At 31.3% G+C, this 22,814-nt stretch overlaps 1 protein-coding gene across 18 annotated transcripts in view; it reads right to left on the reverse strand.

The window, feature by feature from the left end:
* LOC129938453 (tropomyosin-2) overlaps positions 1-22,597 on the reverse strand; it is a 53,848-nt gene extending 31,251 nt beyond the window's left edge. For 5 of the 18 annotated variants that reach the window (XM_056046026.1, XM_056046028.1, XM_056046027.1 and 2 more), the window contains exons 1-3: positions 22,439-22,597; positions 14,004-14,156; positions 13,806-13,931 (exon numbers count right to left, since the gene is read on the reverse strand). In XM_056046026.1, the coding sequence (XP_055902001.1) occupies positions 13,806-13,931; positions 14,004-14,117 (240 nt within the window). In that variant the 5' untranslated portion in view covers positions 14,118-14,156; positions 22,439-22,597. Of the gene's footprint in view, positions 1-1,645; positions 2,614-5,992; positions 8,744-13,805; positions 13,932-14,003; positions 14,157-22,438 lie in introns of those variants that run through there. The other 13 variants (XM_056046023.1, XM_056046017.1, XM_056046024.1 and 10 more) reach the window with 10 other exon arrangements.
* Positions 22,598-22,814: the final 217 nt, after the last annotated feature.

Here is a 22,814-nt window from a genome sequence, read left to right on the forward strand (position 1 = left end):
CACAAAAATGTCCTTGTGATCTAAAATTTAATCTTAAACCGGAATGATTCTAAAAATTAGGTTTTTGCTAGAAGTACATAAAAACATTGCTAAACTGAGTTCTAATATCCTAGATCCCAAATTTGTGGGTTTAACAAATCAAGGATATGTTTATCTTAAGCAAAGATCTGAATTGGAGTTCTAACGTTTAAGAATTTGTTAAAGAAATGATTTAGACTTTAATCGAACTCTAATTAATTAATTTATTAATAACCCGAGTTTTAGAGACTAAAACTTTGTTAAGAAATCAGCCATTACAAAATAAATTAAATGAAAGCAACAAGAAAAGTAGAGTACAGTCCCCCTTCCCCCCTTTTTTGCATCAAGCATTAGAAGAAAAATTATTAAAAGTGTGAACATTTATATATGAACTTTTGAAAGAGCTCAAAAATTAATTTAGCAGAAATAATTGATTATACTTTTCGTATAAAAATAACTTCTTTGTGGTCGTTAAAATGAATGCTTTTATTTTGCAACAGTTTATTTAAAAGATAAGAAACATTATCTACTACGGACACTGGTTAACCGAAAACAGATTAAAAATGAATTAACTGCCAAAAAGCAAATATTCATAACATTTTTGTCTTATGAGAATTTTGAGTGTGAATTATTTTTGTCCTTTTTGCAAAATCCTCAAAATATCAAAACAACAACTTGTCCATTTCTTTTCCTCGTGCAGGCACAAGATTTCACCGATAAACTTGAATTTCTGTTTCAAAATGTTTAAAAAGAAGAAAATGTAAAGAACAAAATAACAAAAAAAATAACTAAAAATTAGCATAATTCTAAACAAGTGGCAGAGAGTTAAGTTAAGAATGAACGAAATAGTAGGTAGGGTAGGGTAGGTACATACTTCGTCGTTGTCGTCGTCGAAGTTTGTGTACTACATTATGTAGATATAGGTTGTTTTGTTGAAGAGTAGCAGGTAAGGTCTAGAACTCACTTGGTTGTTTTATTTGAGATGAATATATGTAGGTACCGACACAGAACATAGATACCGACCGAAACCAAACCAATGAGAACGAAAGACCACAACCGATCACATTTATATGATCACTTAAGCTTGATTTTTGTTTTAGGTTTGTTGACCCTTTCACCAATAATATACATATGATAGATATACAATTTATGCAGAAAAAATTTCTCAAGTTCTTAACTGATGTGATATAGTTTGGTAGGTTAGAAAAAAGAAATGTGTGCAAAATGTGAATCTTATCGGTTTCTTCATTTCTTTTTTTAGTTGTTTTGTTTGTTTGCACATCTTGTGCCTGCATGGCATAAAGAAATAAAGCTCTATTCTCATACCTAAAAAATCGATCGAAAAATCGATCACACAGCAAAAGTAAAGGAGGAGACCGCCTCGTACCCGTCACAGAGTCATAAAATACCTAGTTATCTTTTCTGGATGCCACCATCACTACTCTCAATTGGGTTTTTAATTTTGATCTAGTTATTTAATATCGTATCTTTTTGTATTGAAATCAATTAATTAAGGCATTGTCTGTCTGTTTGTCCCTGACTGAATTGAATTCCCCCAAAAAATTGTAAGCTTTTTCTTTGAGTGAATAGTGAAGTTTTTTTTTTAGGTTGAAAAGAACTAACTTACTTCTTCACGCCGCACAACCTCAAGTTGTAACCTTTTATGATATTCCTCGCATTCATCTTTATACTTTTCCATTTCTTCTTTGGTCTGACGCATTTTCTTCTTAAGTACATCCAAAAGTGTACCTTGTGGAATGTTGGTGGTCATTTTTATATATTTTGTTTTTTGACAGGTGGTGTTGAATTTATAATAAGAATAGCACAATTATTGTGAATTTAACAAAAATATATTAATATAGAGCACACTTAAAAGAAGCCACTTCTTAGGAAGATTGGATGACGGCGAATTTCTTTTTAAAAAAAACCGAACGATGACGACAGAGGAGATACAATTAAAAAAATATATAAAATAATATACTAAATGAAACGAAGGAAGGAGAACGAGCCAGCCACGAATAGAGCTCTAGAGCAAACGAAACTGGAATTTGGAATGTAAAATATGTATAAAACAACGACGATGGTTTGGACACGGACGACACACCACAAAAGAAATGTGAAATTCACCGGGTTTTTTTTTCTTCCTTCTTCTATTCTTCTTTGCCTTTTTACAAGAATTTAATAACTTTAATCAATATTTTTTTGAAATCAATAAATAATTATTTAATTTTTACACTGCTGATGAGAGATATAAAAATTTTATTGATTTAAAATTTGCACAGAATACGACGAGACGACGTTCTTTCGATTTTTCGACGAGCGAGAGACACACAAGACAGAATAAAAAGCACAGGCACACGCAACGGGCAGTAAGTGGAAAATGTATGTTTTAGTTTTATTTTTTATTATTTTAATAAACTTCTCGAAAAATGGTTGGGTTTTGTGAGCTGCGATTGCGAATGCGATGCGAACGCCAAGTTGAATCGTGTTCGTGAATCGTGTATGCTAGCTGTTTGCTTTTGCTTGATGTAGCTGTAGCTGTGCTGACAACCAAAAATGGGGCCTCGCCTTAAAATGTATACTTTGTTCTCTTTCTTGGAAGGTTTTTGGTGGATAGTCGTTGAGAAAAAATTAACTCTGTTATCTCTGTTATGCACACAATATCTTATTGGGATGACATTTGTTAAGTGGTTTTTGAAATATAAATTTGTCTCTGTCTATTATGTGAGAAGGTCGGTTGGATTATTGTAGTCGTCGTTGTCGTTTACGGTGACTGGAACTGGATGATGATGATGATTTCATAGAATTCATTATCAAATCAAAAATTCATTCATTAATAATTTTTTTTATATAAATATGGTCAGTTTTCATTTGAAAAATTAATACCAAATTAGGAATGAAAAATCATGAAGCCATTTAAAAGGAGAAAAACAGAGATAGAATTGCTTAAATACAACAAAAACATGGTAAGTTGGTATATTTTTGTTTGTATTAATTTTGTTTAAAATGGCGGCATTTGGAAATTTCTATTGGTATTTGTAAAATGAATCATACATTTATTTTCTTTATAGAATATTTAGATAGAGAAGACAGTAGATTTTATTGGATATTATGCAAAGAAGGTAAGCGAGATAAATGTAGAGTTTGTATTTGTTAACCATCATTCTGTCTGTTTGTCTGTCGTCATCGGCTAAAAATTGCAACCACTTCATGTTCACTTAACTTTGAATTTAAATGACATGACAAGATTAATTTAATTTAATTTTACTTATTTTTAATAATTTTTGTAATATGAATGCGAGGAATAAACATAAAGAATTCAAATAGATTGATATTTGAAAAAGAAACGGTATAATGAAGAAAAAGAACTATGATCTAGTGGCATAGTTTATTAGGATTCTTCCACCCCCTGCCCCCACCCATGACATGATTCAGAAATGTTTGCGGAAGGATATAACATTAAAAGTTGCAGAAATGAGTAGCTAATATTTTTTCAAGAGGATATGAAGGTTTCAATACTTCACTAGATATGGGAAGCCTTTAAATAGATGTACTCAAGGCACGTCCTTTTGAGAGATTAGAAGAAATCGTGAAAAGTACTTAACAGAAGTTTCAAATTGCAAACACTTAAACAGTGCAATTCTACCTAGGAGTTCAAATTTAATTATATAATTTACAGCATTATGTAGTGTCGATAGCCATCGACACAAAACGCGTGTCTTAGAAAACTACAACATCATCTGAATAATGAACACAACTTCTTTCTTTTTTCGAATTCAACGACTTTTAGGTACAAGAAACAGGAACAGGAGTAATTTATTGATCTGTATAGACGTGTATTTTTTAGTTGTGGTTTTGGATTATTTGATTTTAAAGAAGTTCCAGTGGACAATTTGTTTATGGTGCTAAAAATTATATAATTTACAGCATTACGTAGTGCCGATAGCCATTGACTCAAAGCGTAGAAGGTATCTTAGAAAACTACGGTAGCATTTAACTAATGTTCCTAACTGTCTTAGCTGCACCAAACGCATTGGATGAATTCAACGACTTTTAGAGACCATTAGGAGGAATTTTGTCTTAGTTTATGTCTGAAGATTTAATCAGGTTCGTATTTTGATAGAGTAAATTAAAAAAGAATTGCCAGACATTAAATGAGTGCCGATAAATATACAAAAAAAGTATAAATTCGTTTAGAGTACAGTGCCCTAAGAAGTTCCTACTTAATGTCCATTCAAAACCCAAGTAAAGTTTATTTAAAAAAGTTCGATATTTAACTCAAAAAAATATAAAATCGTTTAGAGTACAGTGCCCTAAGAAGTTCCAACTAAATGTCCTTTGAAATCCAAGTAAAGTTTATTTGAAAAGATTCGATAGTTCAAAAGAATTGACATTTATCATTAGATAACGTAACAAGTAACAGAAAGTTTGTCTTACTTTACGTGTGAAGATTCAATCATAAAGGTTAAAAGTTAGTAAACTAACTGCCATTAAAAATATCAACAAATATACGAAAAAGTATTCATTTGTTAAGAGTACAATGCCTCAGGAACTTCCAAGTCTATTTGAAACGTTGGATAATTTTAAAGAAGTAACATTTATGATAAGATAACATCAAAAGTAAGGTTTACTTTAAAACTCATAGGTAATTATGGTTTTATCTTTCAAATAATTGAAATGAGTAAGGAGTTCATATTCAAAAACAAGAATTTCTAGATAATTAAAGTTTAAAATATCAAAGAATTGTAACGAATAACAAGTTCATATTTAACAACAAAAAAGAAAAGTGTTAATTTCGTTTAAAGATTATAGTCAATCGAATATGAGAATCTCCAAAAAAGGACTTGTTTCAGTCTTCTCATGACGACCTGTAAATGTGTGTTTCAGTCGTATAGACAACATTACAAAGCTTTAAAGTCCACTTAATGTAAACTTAGCTCAAGCAAATAATAATAATTCCATCAACGAATCTTATTAACAACAAATACTTTTGCCTAGGTACATAATTCGAATTGAATTGAATTTAAATAGAAGCAAACTCCATAAACCATAAGAGAATTAAGTCATGCGTCACGTACCAAGTACAATATTAATAAGTAGGTATATGATTATAGATAAATATATCTATAAATTATTATTCCATTTCTTTATCGTTCCAGTATGATTAATAAGTTTATTTTTACTTTCTTTCAAAAGCAACTAAATACTTATTTATTGTTGTTGAAGTGCATCGTAGAATTATGGAAGCAAAGCACACCTTGATTTTGCATGCGTAAACAAATGCGCAAAGATAAAATTAAAAAAAGTAAACTTTGCCAAAATAGGTAATAGGCAGGCAGGTTTATGGCAAGACATTTAAAAGATTTCAATTCAAAAATAAATAAAAAAAAACGAAAGGAAAAACAATAATCGCAAGTGCTGTCTGGATAAGGAATCAAGATTCACTTTTCAATAAGCTTTGCTTCTTGTTGTTCTTTTGGATGTTTTCAGTTTGCAAATAAAGAAAACAAAATATCTTTTGCCGGTGTTTTTTTTCAAGTGATTGCGTTGAAGATATTCAAAGAATTAACAAATACCAACAACAAAATAAATTTAGCACAACTAATTAGAGAATCTCTATTAATAGCTGGAAAATGTCTTATCGACGAAAAGAACAATGCAAATGAACCTTTACAAAAAAAGAAAAAGGCCCAAATTGTTGTGTGCCGTATTCAAAAAAGAATAAAACAAATTTACAAAAATGAAGACGAACACAAATTTAGGTAGCTTTATAAAAATTGAGGTCAGCACACTGTGAATTCGAATGTACTCTGTACTGTTAGTTTTATTCTTTCTTCCCATCGATGCTTTCTCTCTTTCGGTTTTGGTTTTTTGTTTTTTTTTTGTTGGCTTTAAAGTACGAAAAGAAATAAATTATTGAATTTTAAGAAGAATAATTTAAACTATTTCATTGTGTGTATAAATGTGTGTTTACCCGTTTCAATTGTGTATTCATGATGTTATGCAGTTCATTGCGAATTATATTGAATTTCATCATTGTGTCCGAGCTAAATATCGATCTGCCGAATGCTAATCCTGGATAATCGGCACAACGTCCTTTGTGTCGGCGTATTTCACGTTCGGCAACAACTTCGGTGCGCTCGCTGGTGCATCTCAATTTCGCCCACTCACACGAATCATCTTCAAGAATGTTATTGCTGTCGGGTGAGTTGTTCTCATTGTTGGTGCCGGCTGCGGCGCCGTCAGCTTCGGCACGTTCTTGAAATGATAATGGCGATGAACCATCACCTCCTGCAAATTCTGTGGAATTCTTTGTTTTAGACTTTTTCTTCTTCTTCTGCTCGGAACGTAGCTTCTCCTTTTTGGGAGAACGCTGTTGTTTGGAACTACTGCTGCTGCTGGGTGTTTTTGCTACATCGTCCAAGAGGCTACTCTCGTCCGTTGGCGTGGGACTGCTATTGGCAGTTGTTGGGATCGAAACCTCGGCACATTGCTGCAGCAAAGGCAAGTCTAGGGACGTTTTTTTAATATTTACATCATTTAAATAGTCATCGGAGTTTCTATTTAATTCTTTGAGGATTGTTGATTCAGTGTGGTTGTTGTTGTCGTATGGAGGAAGGTCAGTTGGGGATAAACATCTACCTACATCGTCTGCGTCTACATCTCCATCTCCATCCCCTAAATTACTAAAAGTGTCCAATGTTGAGGTGGATCCTGTATTTAATGACGTCACTGTCGAATCAGCTGTTGATGCTGTGGATGATAAATTTGACAGTTCACCAACACTATCGCCGCGACGTAGAGCAGCCAAAATTTCTTCAACTGGAACATTGGAACGTCTCTGGCCAGCGAATCTGGGATGATGCTGATGGCCACGACGCTTCATTGGCATTTGTCCACTGCCACTATGATCACTCATTATGTTGTCGTCGTCGTTCTCCTCGTCCTCGTCGTCGTATCTGTAACATTCGCTGCTAAAGCTAATTGTTGAATAATTATCGTCGTCAAACTCATCACAATATAAAAGTTTATCTAATAAATTTAAACGTTCCTCAATCGAACACCATTGGGAAGATATCACTGAAACAATTGTTGCCGAATCATCGCATTCACTTAATCGATTATTATTCCAATTATTTGTGTTTTTATTACTGCGAGGTTGATTTTGATTAGTTGAAGTTGTTGAGGAGGAAGATTTGTGGTTGCGATTTGGATGACTGTTGTTCGGCTGCTGCTGGCGCAGCTGCTGTTCGTTTTGTTGCTGGTGTGGATTATGGTGCTGGTGCTGGTGCGGGCGGTGATGACTGCTTCCACTTCTACTGCCAGTAGTAACAGCTCCGCTGTCACTTTTTCGTTTTGTCTTTTTCTTTTTTTGACGTTTGGTGCAATTAGTATTTTGTTGTTGTGATGTTGGTAGTACTGGATTTGTTGTTGTTGGTAGTGGCTTTTGTGCAACACCACTACTTGTTAATAGATGGCGGTGAGCACGTTTAATTTGGCGTATTTCCTGTTGGTTACGCCGGCGACGTGAATTATTTAAATTTATATTACAATTATTATTATTATTATTATTGCTACTATTATTTAATTTATTTGTTGGCTTTGTTACACTTGATGTATTATTATTCAATGACCATACATTATTTCGAATGTTGTTCGAATCGACTTGCGAATTTTGCCGGTTGCAGCTACTGTCAAAATTCGATTTAACACTTAAATTAGAATGTTTTATTTCTGGTTTTTGTTGTTGCTGTTGTTGTTGGTTTAGTTTATTATTTAAACTATTTGAACTTGTATTAAAAGTTTTATTGTTTGTTACATTATTAACATCATCAATATCGATTTGAAGTTTTATAGTTTTTTCAATCATATTATTGTTATAAATTTGATGATGACACTTTGTATCCACACAACGGTGAATTTATTTTCGAAATTATTTTTTTTTCTAAACACTGTTTTGACAGCAATCTTAGGGATCATTGATTTTTATGATTTTATTTAATTAAAAACAAAAAAATAAAAAGTGTGTAATTTATGTAAAGGGTAAGAAATATTGAAAAAGCCAAAAAAAAAAAAGAAATTTAAAAACTCGACTCGCCGACTTCAATGTTCTAGATAAATGAGAGTCCACAACAGATTTTCTATTTCTTCATTTTTTTATTTTTCATGAGAGTGGTAATGAATGTATACATATACACTCACATCATTTTATTTTAGATCATTCGAAGAAGAATGGAGGTATTTGCTTCCCTCTCGCACATATTAAGGGGTTGATGGTTTTTCCTGTCGTTCTCTTTTTTCTTTATTTTTGAATATATACATTTTCTCTATAAGAGTTTTGTGATCGTATGAAATTAGCTATTGCTCAAAAAGAAGTCAGCACTAACGTCATCCGTCATCACTTATATTGGCCATGATTTTTTTTTTTGATTACTCATTCGTCATGACATCCATCTATTTTGATTTCGAGAATAGTTTTTTATTTTTTGTTGTCTGAAACACACGCATTTGAGTTGTTTGATAGGGTAGCGGAAGTCGACACGCGATCGTTAAGTTCCAGACAAATACATTCCACAAAACAAGGTGTTCCACACAATTAATTTTAAAAAACAAATCACAGTGTATTTGATGTCTTTGATTTGAAATTTTTTAACGAGCTTTGAAAAAACTGACAGTTTTATATTGAAATGTATTCGAAAAGTAATTTTCGAAATATTTTTATTTACGCAGTTTCTTCTATAGCGGTGGTGGTGTATAGAAAAATGTTTGTATCTGAAATATACTTTGTGGAATGTTTGCCCCTGGCCTGCGATGTACATTATCATCATCATCATCATTCCTGGCTAGAATCGCATGCGCAAAGAATTTTCCAAATCTTTTGGGTATCATATTTAAAGTGAGCCAAAAGAAGATTGCAGTATACATAAAGTGAATATATCTTTGTTGTTGTTGCAGAGTATTTTTTAGTGTGTTCTCAGACGTATTTGGCGATGATCAAGCTTCTTCTAGCTCATTTACATCTCTCTAAGTTTTTGAAAACTAGGAAGGTATTTTATTCCTCTTATATTCTCTCACTTGTGCTTTGATAAAAATAGAAATCATTCGCATATTCGTCGTAGTTAGACAAATAGAAGATTGGTTTTTCTGTTCCTTTCATTTCTATTTACTGTGGCCGCGCTGGGCGTTTTCCTTGAAGATTCTTTGTATAGTTTTTTTGTTTTTTGTTTAAATTGAATTTTTGTTCTTGTTAATTAAAGATGAGATAATGGTTTTCTTCATCGTCGGATAACAAGATTGGATTATGTACCTTTTTATGTGTATATAAAATACATTATATACAACATCTACTGATGAGTTTTCGAAATTCAATATATCGCAATTTTTTGAAAAATATGTATATTTTTCGCATACATCAGAAACGGAAATGTGGGTTTTTTGTTTATTTTGTTTTTGGAGAAAATTATTTTATCATGATTTTATGCCAAAAGTAAAAAATACCTGAATTTTTATATATTTATAGAATATTTTTTTTTCAAATTGATTAAGCTCAAGAATTTGGGTCAGTGTTAACAAGAGACATACAAAATTTTTTCGTTTTTCTTTTTTAAAGTATTTACATTATTTTGAATGACCTAGCTGACCATGGGTATAGATAAATAGAATAGTTCTTTTTTGTTTCGAGATAAAAAAGATACGTTTTTGAATGTGTTTTACAGCGCGTGATGTGTTATACAACTTTTTTATATAATATTGAAAGTTTTTAAGATGAAAAAGACTTCATTCAAAAAGTGGATGTTCAACATATCTACTCCATTGTTTCTTGATTATTTAACTGGCACTTTTCCAAAATTAAAAATTTACATATTCCTTTTTGTCTGTACATTTGGAGAAATATCTAATCTTTTTGGTACGTTTTTTCGATCTTCATTTCATGGAAGCTAAAAAGATTAAGAAGTAATTTCCTCTCTTGCATTTATAAATGTCAGATTCGTGACTTTTTCTGCTTTAACATTTTTGTGATGCTTGTCTAAACCTAGCTCAATTTTTGAGTGTGTTTAAATTAAAACATATTTTGGTTCTTTAACCTGTAAATGTAGGGCGTTCTCATAAATGTCAAAAATCTGCATTACACATCCATTTTGGATTATGCAATCTAAGTACAACTTGTTGTTGTCACTGAATGTTCACAAACGTCAAACTTTCTTAGTTTGAGAGAACACCATTTTTAAGAATATATATTTTTTAGAATTGAATAAGTTTTCATGGGAATTGCTTTTTTCACTTAAATACTTTCCTTATGTGAATTATTTTTCAATTCAATTTTCTTAGCCAGAGATTCCATTCCGTAGCCCTTTCTTTCCTTAGCAAAACAGACATTTTTTCAAGACAAGATATTAGTAAAAATTATCAATAAAAACTTAAATTTTTGGCACTTTATATTTGTCATTTATGACGTTTATCAACATCTTTCTTTAGTCTGCGTTTGTGTGATTTCAAATCATATCTTATGAACATGTCTAACGCAGGTCTAAGTTAAATTGACACCTAGGCCCTATTGCAGTAAGTCAGCTAGTGCCCGAAAATGACTTAAAACTATTGATATGATTCTTAGTAGAAGTTAAACGGCTTTGACAAGTTGGAGCAAAATGTGAAAATTTGACCTAATTAGTTTATTTAAATTTCCTTTCATTGGTTAACTTAAACAATCTTCAAAAACAAGAAAAAAAATAGTTTTATAGACACCCTAATAAATTAAGTTTTATCTTATATTTATTGTGTTCAAAAGACACATTTTATATGAACGATACATGATCTTAAAGTACCAAATAAATATAGGCATTGAATTAACACGCTTCTTTGTTTACACAGCTTTTTTGTTTTACTGTTTAATTTATTTTGTTTCTTTAATAAGAAAATTCACTATTTCTCATTTATATTCATTTTGAGGTAGTAGAAAAGGCTTTGTATTTTATCTTAAAATAGTAAATAAACATACAATTCAAAACAGTAATTATCGAGCTTAAGAGTTAATAGACTAGTTTAAGGCTCAGTTTGTTCACACTTGAACATTTTTAATCAAGGAGCATTTAAGTTGGTAATCGTTATATGCCTTTGTTCTCTCAAATTTAAACAAAGAAATTGATAACTTGAGCAGTTAACTCCCTTAGTTAAGACTTAAATGTCTGAATTTAGCATTTGATATGATTGTTGCTTCTGAGTCATAAGAACTTTAAAACATGTTAACAAATAAGTTTAAATCATTAATTTTGAGATCTTGAAAACTGTCATCAACATGGTGCTTATTTCTTTATCAATGGGGTTTTTCATTCGTAAAATAAATTAATTTATTTATCTAGATCTTTCAAGACACAAATATTTCCAGTTTTTGAATTCCATAGGGCAAAATAAATTGATCTATTTTTAGTTTAAAAACAAATCAGTAGGTCCGGATTATTCGACAGATTAACCCTACTTTCTTTCTACTAATACAATTTAGAAATAGAAAGTTTTGCCAGAAATTTGACAGCTTTATCGAACTAGTTATAGCCTCGTTAAAAGTCAATTTCAGTTTTTGACAGAAATCTGAATCTTCCAATGTTTTAACAAATTACACTAACAGACAGATTAAAAATGGAAAATTTTGTGGAAAAGTCACTTTTTAATTATGGATCAAGAACAATCAGTTGTGATCAAATTATAGATTTAACCCATGTTCACATTGGGTTAAATCTGACTGACCTTAAATCTAGACATGTAGTATGATTTTGAGAAGAAAAGTTATCAGTACATGTACTATTGTACTCTTCATCTTATTCTGTGTCCTGGATTCTTAAAGTGGTGACCTTACGTATAGTGTTAAGGATCTCCTCATTTATCGTTAGTTAAGCATTTCTGACAACGGAAAACTTAAAACATTGCGTATAGCATTGAACGATGCCATTTGTTTTACATTCAAAATAAGGATACGATTATACTGCGAGAGGTGAATTTCATGCACCTAATAATTTCGTGTCTTGATAATGAGTTTTCTTTTCTTATGATTTCCAAGTGTGAAACTGGTATTAAAACTAATGTTTACATTGTTTCAAAATGGATAAAATATTTTTGAAACATGTGAAGAAATTATTGAAGAGTTTAATTTAACTCGAAAATGATGCACCAAGTATTTTGAAGGTTAACTAAGGTTTTCGTACAGCTCTTCAATAATCACCCATACACTTTATGTCAAAAAAACGTCTTCAGCAGTTGAGATGGTCATTTCGTTGTGTACTTTTACTTCTTGCTGTTCTCTTTTGAAAAGGAAAACATTTAAATAATTTGTAATGAACAAAATGTTATCGTGTGAAACTGTTCTATTTCAATCAAATAAAATGCTGCTAAAGTATGCAACGAATTTTCAAAACAACTTTTTTGAAAGAAATTACTTTGTATGGAATTTATTTATAGATATAACGTAATTTTTTTTAATTATTATAATTTTCATATTTTCAAAAACTATTTTTGTTGTATCCCTTTATTGCGTAGTTTTTTGATGCAATAGCTTGTCAAAATACATAATGGAAAAATGCCAAAATTGACAGATGACGATGATTTTAATTTAAATACGCCTACATATAACGCAAACCTAATTTATTTTAGCTCAAATATATCAATGTGTTTTTAAGAATTCTTGTCACAACTGACTAATTTAACAAAAAATATTGAAAATTCTTCTAGATTCTTTTCCAGAATTTAATCCCAAAGCCTCAAAAATTTTAAGAGTACAGAAATACAATTATAAGTTTAGTCAACTGGTCAGTTTTTTTCTTGACAAAAACGACAATTACAGTTATATTTTTCTTATTATTTAACAAAAAAAAGCAACTAGATATCGGATGAATTGAAAAAAGACAGAACCGTTTAAGGAAAAAAAGAGAAGTATATAGTGTCCTATAGATTAAGAATGAGACGGCTTTTGCGCAGATCACAGAAAACTTAACGAAACTAATCAATAAACAAACTCTATCGAAAAATACAATCAAAATAAATATGTATGCACAATCGTTTTAAAACGTGACATAGAGTGCAACAGGTCGAACATGAATAAGTCCAATGTTAAATGCTTTGACATTTATGTCATACATAAGTGTGTTGTTCTTTTTAGGCGTGTGGTTTTCAATTTGGGAGTTAATTCTTTTGACAGCTGTCACTTGATTGATTTCATAGTGAATCAAATCAAATCAAATGGGGTGGCGCAACAGTCCGTTGTGAACCAGGGCCTAGTGACTTACAACTCTCAACCATTCCTGTGTGCGAGTACTGTTGTCAGGAATGGAAGGGACCTACAATTTAAGGCCGAATCCGAACGGCTAATTTGAGAAAGCACTTTTTCATGACAAGAATTACTCTTGAAGGAATTGTCAATTCCTCGCAAGAGGCAGTACCCGCGAAAATTAATTTTTTAAATTAAGGTGGCACAGGCAGGGATTGAACCCAAGACCCCTTGCATGACAGTCCAACGCACTAACCATCATGCCACGGGTACTACTGATTTCATAGTGAATACAGTTATTATTTTGCAAAGCGTGCAAATTTATTACCAAAATTGTTATTAAAGGAAACTTTTGTTGACCGCATTTTCTCCCGTCGTGGACCTGCGGTGTGGCCTCCAAGATTATTTCTAAATTAAAACCTCTCTGATGAACTAAAAATAATAAATATTCCTTTACACTAAACGAGTATAACTATCTTTGAGTTCTTTAAAAAAACGTAATAATATTATTTTAAATAAGAAATTTTGTACTTACATTCTGCAAAGCCTTGTTCTTTTCTTCCAATTTGCCTGTGACTTGCATCAAGGCTTCTTGTGTTTGATCCAATTCATTTTCAACTGTTTGGATTTTCTTTTGGAGTTGGCGAGCTTCCTCTTCGGCCTGTTTTTTTTATGAGTTAAATACAATTTAATTAGCACTTTTAAAAAGTAATGTTGTGCAGTGTTAATTTACCTTTTCGGCACGAGTGTTGGCATCGCGTGCTTGTTGTTCACAAACTAAGGCACGTTCCAATGCTCCATCTTTGTCGATTTTCATCGCTTGCATCTTCTTCTTAATGGCATCCATGTCTGCTGTTTTTTGTTATGCACTGGTTATTCGAAGAAACTACAATAAAATTGTTAAAAAAAAAGAACATAAAGATATTAATTAATAAATTAGTTGGAAGTAAATTAATAGATGCATCATAGATAATTTTTAGGATTTGTAAGTAATTTGAATTCAAGTTCTTCGTGCGAATGCTTGGACATAGACTATAGTGTGGTTACTTTCGTGATCTTTTCTATTTACTTTTACTATAAATTATAATTTGTTTGTTTAAATTGTGTACTATGGTTAAAAGTAGATTATGTTTTCATTTGATTTATTAAATGCACAGTCTAATTCAACCATGCAGATGAAAAGCAAAAGTTATGCCCACTTTGAAAACTAAGGCCTTGATCATATTCAGATTTCTCAATCAGATGCTGCCTTATCAGTGAAAAATATCGTTATTTTTTAACCTCAGCTAAAAATGTAAGGAAAAACTGCAGCATTCCTGACATAACTGCAAAAAATATCTTTTTTAACAGTGCTTAGTTGAATTCAGAATAAATAATATAAGAATTGTAACAGTGCGAACATGACTTAAGCAAGATAAACTTTCGCATTTGTCTTATTGAATTTTGATTACTTGACAGATCAAATTTGAATAGAATACGTTTTGGACATTTTCATATGTCAAATATACAATTGAATGTAAAAAGTGTTAGCGAACCCTTTGAAATTTCTCTAAAGTTGCTGGTTTGACATTGTAAATTGCAAACCACAGTTTACAATGGGCAGGTTCATAAAGAACTTGAATTTAAGGCAAGTTTCTAGTATCTGATTGGCTAGCTGCCAAAAAATGTTCTTAAATTTACAAAATTTTATAGGAAATCTGACTGGAAAGTTAATCTCCCTAACTCTCAAGTCAAGTCCACTTAAGTCAATATGACAACCGATAATGTTTTTGCATTTAACTGAAAACTGAACTTTATTTCTCTGTAATTTATTTATTTATTTTTTTTTTCATTAAGTGTTTTGTCTAAAAGGGTTCCTTGTCAAATTGAAAAATAAATCAGTAATATTTCTTTACAATGCAAAATACATCAAAAACCAGTTTTAAAAAAGCTAATTTGACGATGACAGAGAAAGAAAACAATGCAAAGGGTGTTTTTTTCTGTGAAAACTAGATTCAAACATTAAAATTAGTAATGCTACATATTTTTAAGGGTAATAGCTGATATTTTAAACTTCTTGGCTTCCATACAACGCATTCAAATTCGTTACTGGCAATTTTTGAACGCACAATCACATTTTAAATAATTTTTATAGAATCTGAACAAAAACGAAAAGAAATAAACAGAAAAAAAAACATAAAATAATACATTACAGTGTGTCGCTTGCTTTTGACAAATGCATGGCTACATTATGTGACTTGCTTTAAAATTATTGATAATTCAATTGAAGGTAAAATAATGCCTACTTGTGATTGGAGACAAGAAAGTAAATTCTTGAATTAAAATTGTTATTCTATGGGTATACAAATGACAGAAGTGAGTTGATAACCATATATGCGAATGTAAGCGGCTTCGTAAATCGCACAGTGACACACTGAGAGAAGAAATTCATATTTTCGTTTGCACATCATAAAATGATTGACAAATCATTTTAGCAGATATGTTAAGATAGAAACAAAAATGCAAATTAAAAGTATGAATTGTCGGAACTCAGTTTACAAATTATTATATTATATATCCTCTGTTTATAAGAGGTGTGTTCTCAACTTAAAGATTTATTTGTTATATGGATGACGTATGACAACACTGATTTTTAACTTTTAGAATGTACGTATCATATATCTGTGATTTGATCATTTCTGTTCTAGGCAAGAGAAAACTCTGACTTATTTTGACATTTTTTTGAATAGTTTTTGACACTAGCCACAATGACAACGTGTCACAATTTTCTCGGTTTTAAACTTCAACAAACTAACAAAATCAAAACGTCACTGTCAACTTTTTTGAGTGGTTGCCGAATTGTTCAGAATAATATATTTTCAAATTTATAATTCAAACACGGAGGTGTTTGAGGTCTCAGATGTCAGTACTCCCTAAAAGATATTTAGTGAGTGCTTAAATAAATTTGCTAAGAAAGTTGACACATATGTAATATAGTAATTATTACCTTATTCAAAGAAGTACAAGTTTGATCTATAAAGTACATGACAATTATTTAAATATGGTTTATATGTGTATTAATGAAAATAGTAGTCATTGTCTTAAAGTAGCTATTTACATTAACAAGGCACGATGACAGCCGCTGAGAATAATCATTAAGAATGATTAGAATTACAAGTAACAAAAAGTCTGTTAAGCCATTGATGCCTTAAGCTGATACTTTTATACACATTTCAAAGTTTATCTCTATATTCACACGTAGCATCATGCATAATTTGACATCTTCCCTTACAAAAATAAACCTCTAATCAATTTGTCAAAACGAAATTACGACAGTGGTTTATTATCGTTACTCGTATATGGGCCAAAAACAACAACTGATTCATTCGAATAAAAATTCAATTTTGCCATGTGCGTCTCGTAAAATGAAATAGAAACAAATCGGTATAAGATTCGACTGCCAATATTATTTGTCAATAAGCAAATAAAGTTCAAACGTATACTCTCACTCTCTAATTGTCAAAAAGTCAAAAAGTTGAGACTATTTTCAAGTACGCATTTCATCGTGTGCAAAGATAAAAAGTAAAATTTTGGTCAATACACTCTATTGTAAGTGAAAGTGTTTTTTAATTGAAATCCGCATATGCATTTTACTCATACTCGAAAAGCACGTGATAAATTAATCGAATATATAACGAAAAAGAGAACAAGCATACTCGAATTAAATATTTCTTTGGTTATATCTAATCGCGCCCTTAAAAAAGTTAAGTTAAAGTAAAAAAATGCGTGAACGGGCATAATATGTAATTTTTGACAGTAAGTGTTTGGTTGTTCAATTTTATATATAACTCTCTTGTAAAATTTAAAATGCGATAGGAAAATTATCTAAACTGTAGTTAAAACAAACTTAAAAAAGAAGCCACTTAAATACCTTTTGATAAATATTGCATAAATTACAAAATCTGAGCTGAAAAGGTGAGTACATTTTGTCAAAGTGACTGACTTAAACTCAGGCTAATCAAATTAAGGTTTCCATTTTTGATGTTTTATCATTTATGTTTTTAGTGGCTGAATATTGTTATATGTACAAAAAATGTCAAAACTGTCACAAGTTGCATGACATTTCCGTCAAAATGTACATGTTATATATATTTGGTCAGTTTATAGTTCTAAGATCTTAAGAATTTCTCAAAAATATAAACAACAATTCTTATACAAATTTATCATTTAAAAAAAAATGAGCATTCAAACATGTCTAAAAAGTGACAGTTCGTGAAAATGAACAGAGCAACTACGCTTAAACGGACCTATTATTTGGAATTCCCAACTGGTGACAAGACTATTTTATCCAATACTCTTATAAGAATAATTTTACAGATGTCATATGGATTTAGATAATTGCTAAAAGTTAAAATTGCGATTCCGTTGTTTTAACTTTAGCAAATTTTTACAAATTGTTAAGAGATAGTAAGATGTTAAAATCGTTTAAAACAAGCTAAATCACCAAAAGCATTGATTCATTGTATAATGCAAATTTGGAAAACGTATTACTTTAAAATTCAAGGCAAATCATTCACTTTGACAGTTTTACACTTTCAATTTGGCTCATTTGCTAAGTTGTCAGCTGTTACCAGCTGTTACCAGTTTACACTTTAATAACAAGCTTGGAAACGATATGATTGTTCACGCCATACACAAAATTAGGAGGCCCAACAGTTAGTGAAATACAACTCTCAACCAATCATGTGTGCATGTAATGTTGTCATTGATATAGGAGAATTACAGTTTTAAGCCGAATTCCAACGTTTTATTTTAGAAAGTACTTTACATGACAAGAATTACTCTTAGAGGGTTTGTCAAATCGTGGCAATAGTCAATACTAGTGAAAAAATCTTTAGATCGAACCCAAGATCTCTGGCTAGACAGTCTTACGCACGGGTATACTAACGTCATATTGTAGGAATGACAATTTTTAACGATTATTATTAGTACTTTACATGACAAGAATTACTCTTAGAGGGTTTGTCAAATCGTCGCAATAGTCAGTACTAGTGAACAAATCTTTAGATCGAACCCAAGACCTCTGGCTAGAGAGTCTTACGCACGGGTATACTAACGTCATATTGTAGGAATGGCAATTGTTGACGATTATTATTAGTACTTTACATGACAAGAATTACTCTTAGAGGGTTTGTCAAATCGTCGCAATAGTCAGTACTAGTGAACAAATCTTTAGATCGAACCCAAGACCTCTGGCTAGAGAGTCTTACGCACGGGTATACTAACGTCATATTGTAGGAATGGCAATTGTTGACGATTATTATTAGTACTTTACATGACAAGAATTACTCTTGGAGGGTTTGTCAAATCGTGGCAATAGTCAGTACTAGTGAAAAAATCTTTAGATCGAACCCAAGACCTCTGGCTAGACAGTCTTACGCACGGGTATACTAACGTCATATTGTAGGAATGACAATTGTTAACGATTAATATTAGTACTTTACATGACAAGAATTACTCTTAGAGGGTTTGTCAAATCGTCGCAATAGTTAGTACTAGTGAAAAAATCTTTAGATCGAACCCAAGACCTCTGGCTAGACAGTCTTACGCACGGGTATACTAACGTCATATTGTAGAAATAACAATTGTAAACGATTATTATTAGTACTTTACATGACAAGAATTACTCTTGGAGGGTTTGTCAAATCGTTGCAATAGTCAGTACTAGTGAAAAAATCTTTAGATCGAACCCAAGACCTCTGGCGAGACAGTCTTACGCACGGGTATACTAACGTCATATTGTAGGAATGACAATTGTTAACGATTATTATTAGTACTTTACATGACAAGAATTACTCTTGGAGGGTTTGTCAAATCGTCGCAATAGTCAGTACTAGTGAAAAAATCTTTAGATCGAACCCAAGACCTCTGGCTAGAGAGTCTTACGCACGGGTATACTAACGTCATATTGTAGGAATGACAATTGTTAGCGATTATTATTAGTACTTTACATGACAAGAATTACTCCTAGAGGGTTTGTCAAATCGTCGCAATAGTTAGTACTATTGAAAAAATCTTTAGATCGAACCCAAGACCTCTGGCTAGAGAGTCTTACGCACGGGTATACTAACGTCATATTGTAGGAATGACAATTGTTAACGATTATTATTAGTACTTTACATGACAAGAATTACTCTTGGAGGGTTTGTCAAATCGTGGCAATAGTCAGTACTAGTGAAAAAATCTTTAGATCGAACCCAAGACCTCTGGCTAGACAGCCTTACGCACGGGTATACTAACGTCATATTGTAGGAATCACAATTGTTAACGATTATTAGCAAAAGCTAGAAATTTGAAACTAATGTTAGATCTGTTCCGCGGTTTTATGTTTGTGTGCAAATTTAGTACTGTTTGTCTGGTTTCCGATCGACCGTTTTTGATCAAAACAAATTAGTGTTTTACTAGTTAGACAAAGTTTAAGATTATATCGAATAGCTAGTAACTTATTAGATATCAGCTTTTTAGAGAATTGGTATCTAGAAAAACACTACTTTGGAAAATGTAACCGTTTTTAATCTCTTTTTTACTTTTTTTCGGAGTTAGTCTTTTTGACAGCTGTCAATCTTATTCATTCTTAGTTTGGGTTTCCATTTCATAATGAAAAGACGTGCTCCTAAAAAACGTTTGCAAATCGTGCAAATTTATAACCAAAATATTGGTTCGGTTCCAAGGGATAGATCAAGTCAATCTTTTAATACCCAAACCACACCATTTGGTCAGTTATCAAAAAAAAAAAAAAATAAGAAGTACTACAAAATGTAAAAATTGCTCTTCTATATTAATTTGTATGCTTCCATAAACTGCCATTAAATGTCAGCTCATACTGTATCCGAAAAATTTGCTTAAATTAAGCGCAATAAAACGCACCTCACATTTTATACTTCCGCAATCAAAAGTACTATACTCGTATGTTTGTCATCTACAAAAAAATGTCACATAACTTTAGGTATTAACCAAAAAGGTCTTCAAAAATCCTACCGATCAGCATTTTTTTTTATTTCAATTTCCCTATACTCGACGCTCTCGATTTTTGTTTTTACTTTATCAGTTTTGTCATACAAATTCCTGCAGCGTAAGTCATTTCGCCAAAAGGTAAAGAGACGTAGTCTGCAGTTCATCGGAAAACAAAAAGACTGATTTGAATACTTTCATTCTCACACAATATAATTCATCACATGTTTTGTAAATAAACTTAAAGAATGAATAAAATAAAATAAAAAAAGGCAAACAGAAATAAAAAAGAGTTAAAATAACAAAAACGATTAAATAAGTGCCAAGTGTGAGTATCTTTTTCTCTGATTGTTATTTTGTTTTGTCAGCGATTTGAAATTAAAAAAGAAAAAAAAAGACAATAAAAACCCTCCACATTATAATATCTTGACCTACATGGGTGATACGAGGAGGGTTTTGTGATCATAAATCGATTCCAAACTTGGAATAACAAAAGTTCCTTCTTTCTCTCTGCTGGCGTATACAAGTACCTTCCCAAAACAATTATTGGATAATCTCAAATTCCGAGCAAATATTTAGAAAATCCAAATTAAAAAAAAAATACGTATACGCCTCAGATGCCTAGATGCCATTAAAAATACGCATGCGGATGGGATACGATCCATCTGATGGCTACACCACCCCGAAGATCTAAAAATAAACCTCGAGCCGAAAAGTTTCTTCTTTGAATTTGAATTTGGTTTTTCTTAATACACATTCGACACCCTCCCTGGCAGTGGCGTTAAAAGCAGAGGCAAACCAAGAATAGAGATGAAATGAAAAGTGATCGCTTCCACTTTTCGACGATTGTGGGTGGGTTGCTTAAATGCTTCTGTGGACGAAACGAGCAAACATTGGTGAATTCTTGTGAAAGATCAAAAAAAAAACCATCACGATCAACAAAAAGAATTTTCCTAATCAGGCAGTTTTAAAAATATTGCATATACATTTATACAACCGAAGAAAACTTGACGAAAATTTCACATGTATTGGAGTATAGTGAGGTGCGATCAAGTTTCCATGCTAACATTTGTTTTTGAGTTTGCTCTTTTTTTTTTAATTCAGAAAGTTTTCTTTTTCTAATTATTTTTAGATTTTCAGGTTCTAGAATTTTTGAAAGTGAAAAGTCTTCTTTTTTCACTTTTCTTTAGTTTTTGTTGATGTTGTTGTTGTTAGTTTTCGACAACAACGACGATATTAGTGGTGACATTTTAAATGTCAAATGTTGTAAACATATTGCAAAAATAAACTTTAAAAAATTATGTCACCTGCTGCTGGCAGCCGTTAAGAGGTAATGTAATATGCAATGTGTATTTTTACTTTCTGGGGTTTATGAACTGGTTTATATTTATAAAACTAATAGACTGTCTAGCGGCAAATGATTCTTTGTGGTTTTTGATTTGTTTAGATTTGGATTTAAACAAAAAAAAAATATAAAAGAAGAAAACCACTCTCCACCAAGCGGCACAACGGTATAATAAAAGATCAAATGACAGTTGATGTTATTCGTTTTGAATGCATACATATCTATACATCTGTATGATCTATGGTTTGTTCTTTTTCTTCTGACACGACATAGGAGTTATTATAGTATAAATCAGCTTTAAGATAAAAGTCAAATAATTATTATTGTAGGTAAAGGTATATATTGTTAATATAGTCAAGATGGAGTTATATAATATGCATAAATGTTAAAGTTGCAGTTGGCAATTTGTCAAATATTTTCCCATAATATTCTTTGATATATCCGAACACACACACTCTGTCAGTCACAAATACACAAACATCACGTACACAAATTCAATTTAAAACCAGATAAAAAAATATTTAAAACAGGAAGATGTTTTGTGTTTCTGTCAAAAAAATATATTCGCTTTTGACAGTTGTTGCAAAAGAGTATAACGGTTAAGAGTCATGAATCGCTGTCATCTTTTTTCTTTCTTTTGATGAAAATAACAATTTGAATTTGAATTTATTTCGTATTCAAACCAAAATGCAAAAGAAGTTATTTCACATTCCACTCACTAACTTTGAATTCAAATTCGATTAAAACTTTAAGATGGTTATTTAATTTTTATAGGTAACTCCTTTTTTTTTTCGAAAATCAAATTTATAAAAAAAAGTACTACCACTACTTACTATATCAAAAAAAAACTTTTTATTTCAGAGATATCCGCGACTTGAACGGATTGTGATGTTCAACTGAAACTTTTACGAAAACAGTTGAAGCGATTCGCTTTTTTCAGACGCTCTAGGTGTTTTGTGTTGTTGTTGTTTTTTGTATCTGTTGGATACGTATATTTGATGTATTTGGTGTATATTTGGTTGCCGCCAAAGATATTGGCGGTTTGTTAGTTAGAGGTTGCTTATGGTTGAGTTTTTTCTTTTTTTTTTTGGCTGAGAGAGACAGAGAGGAAGAACAGTGATTATTTGTTATTTATATATATTTTATATGATATGAGTTTGCGCGAGTATCTTATTCTTATTCGGATGTATCGCTTCGCGGTATATCTTT

The sequence above is a fragment of the Eupeodes corollae genome, chromosome 1 (genome assembly GCF_945859685.1).
Source record: "Eupeodes corollae chromosome 1, idEupCoro1.1, whole genome shotgun sequence".
NCBI lineage: Eukaryota > Metazoa > Arthropoda > Insecta > Diptera > Syrphidae > Eupeodes > Eupeodes corollae.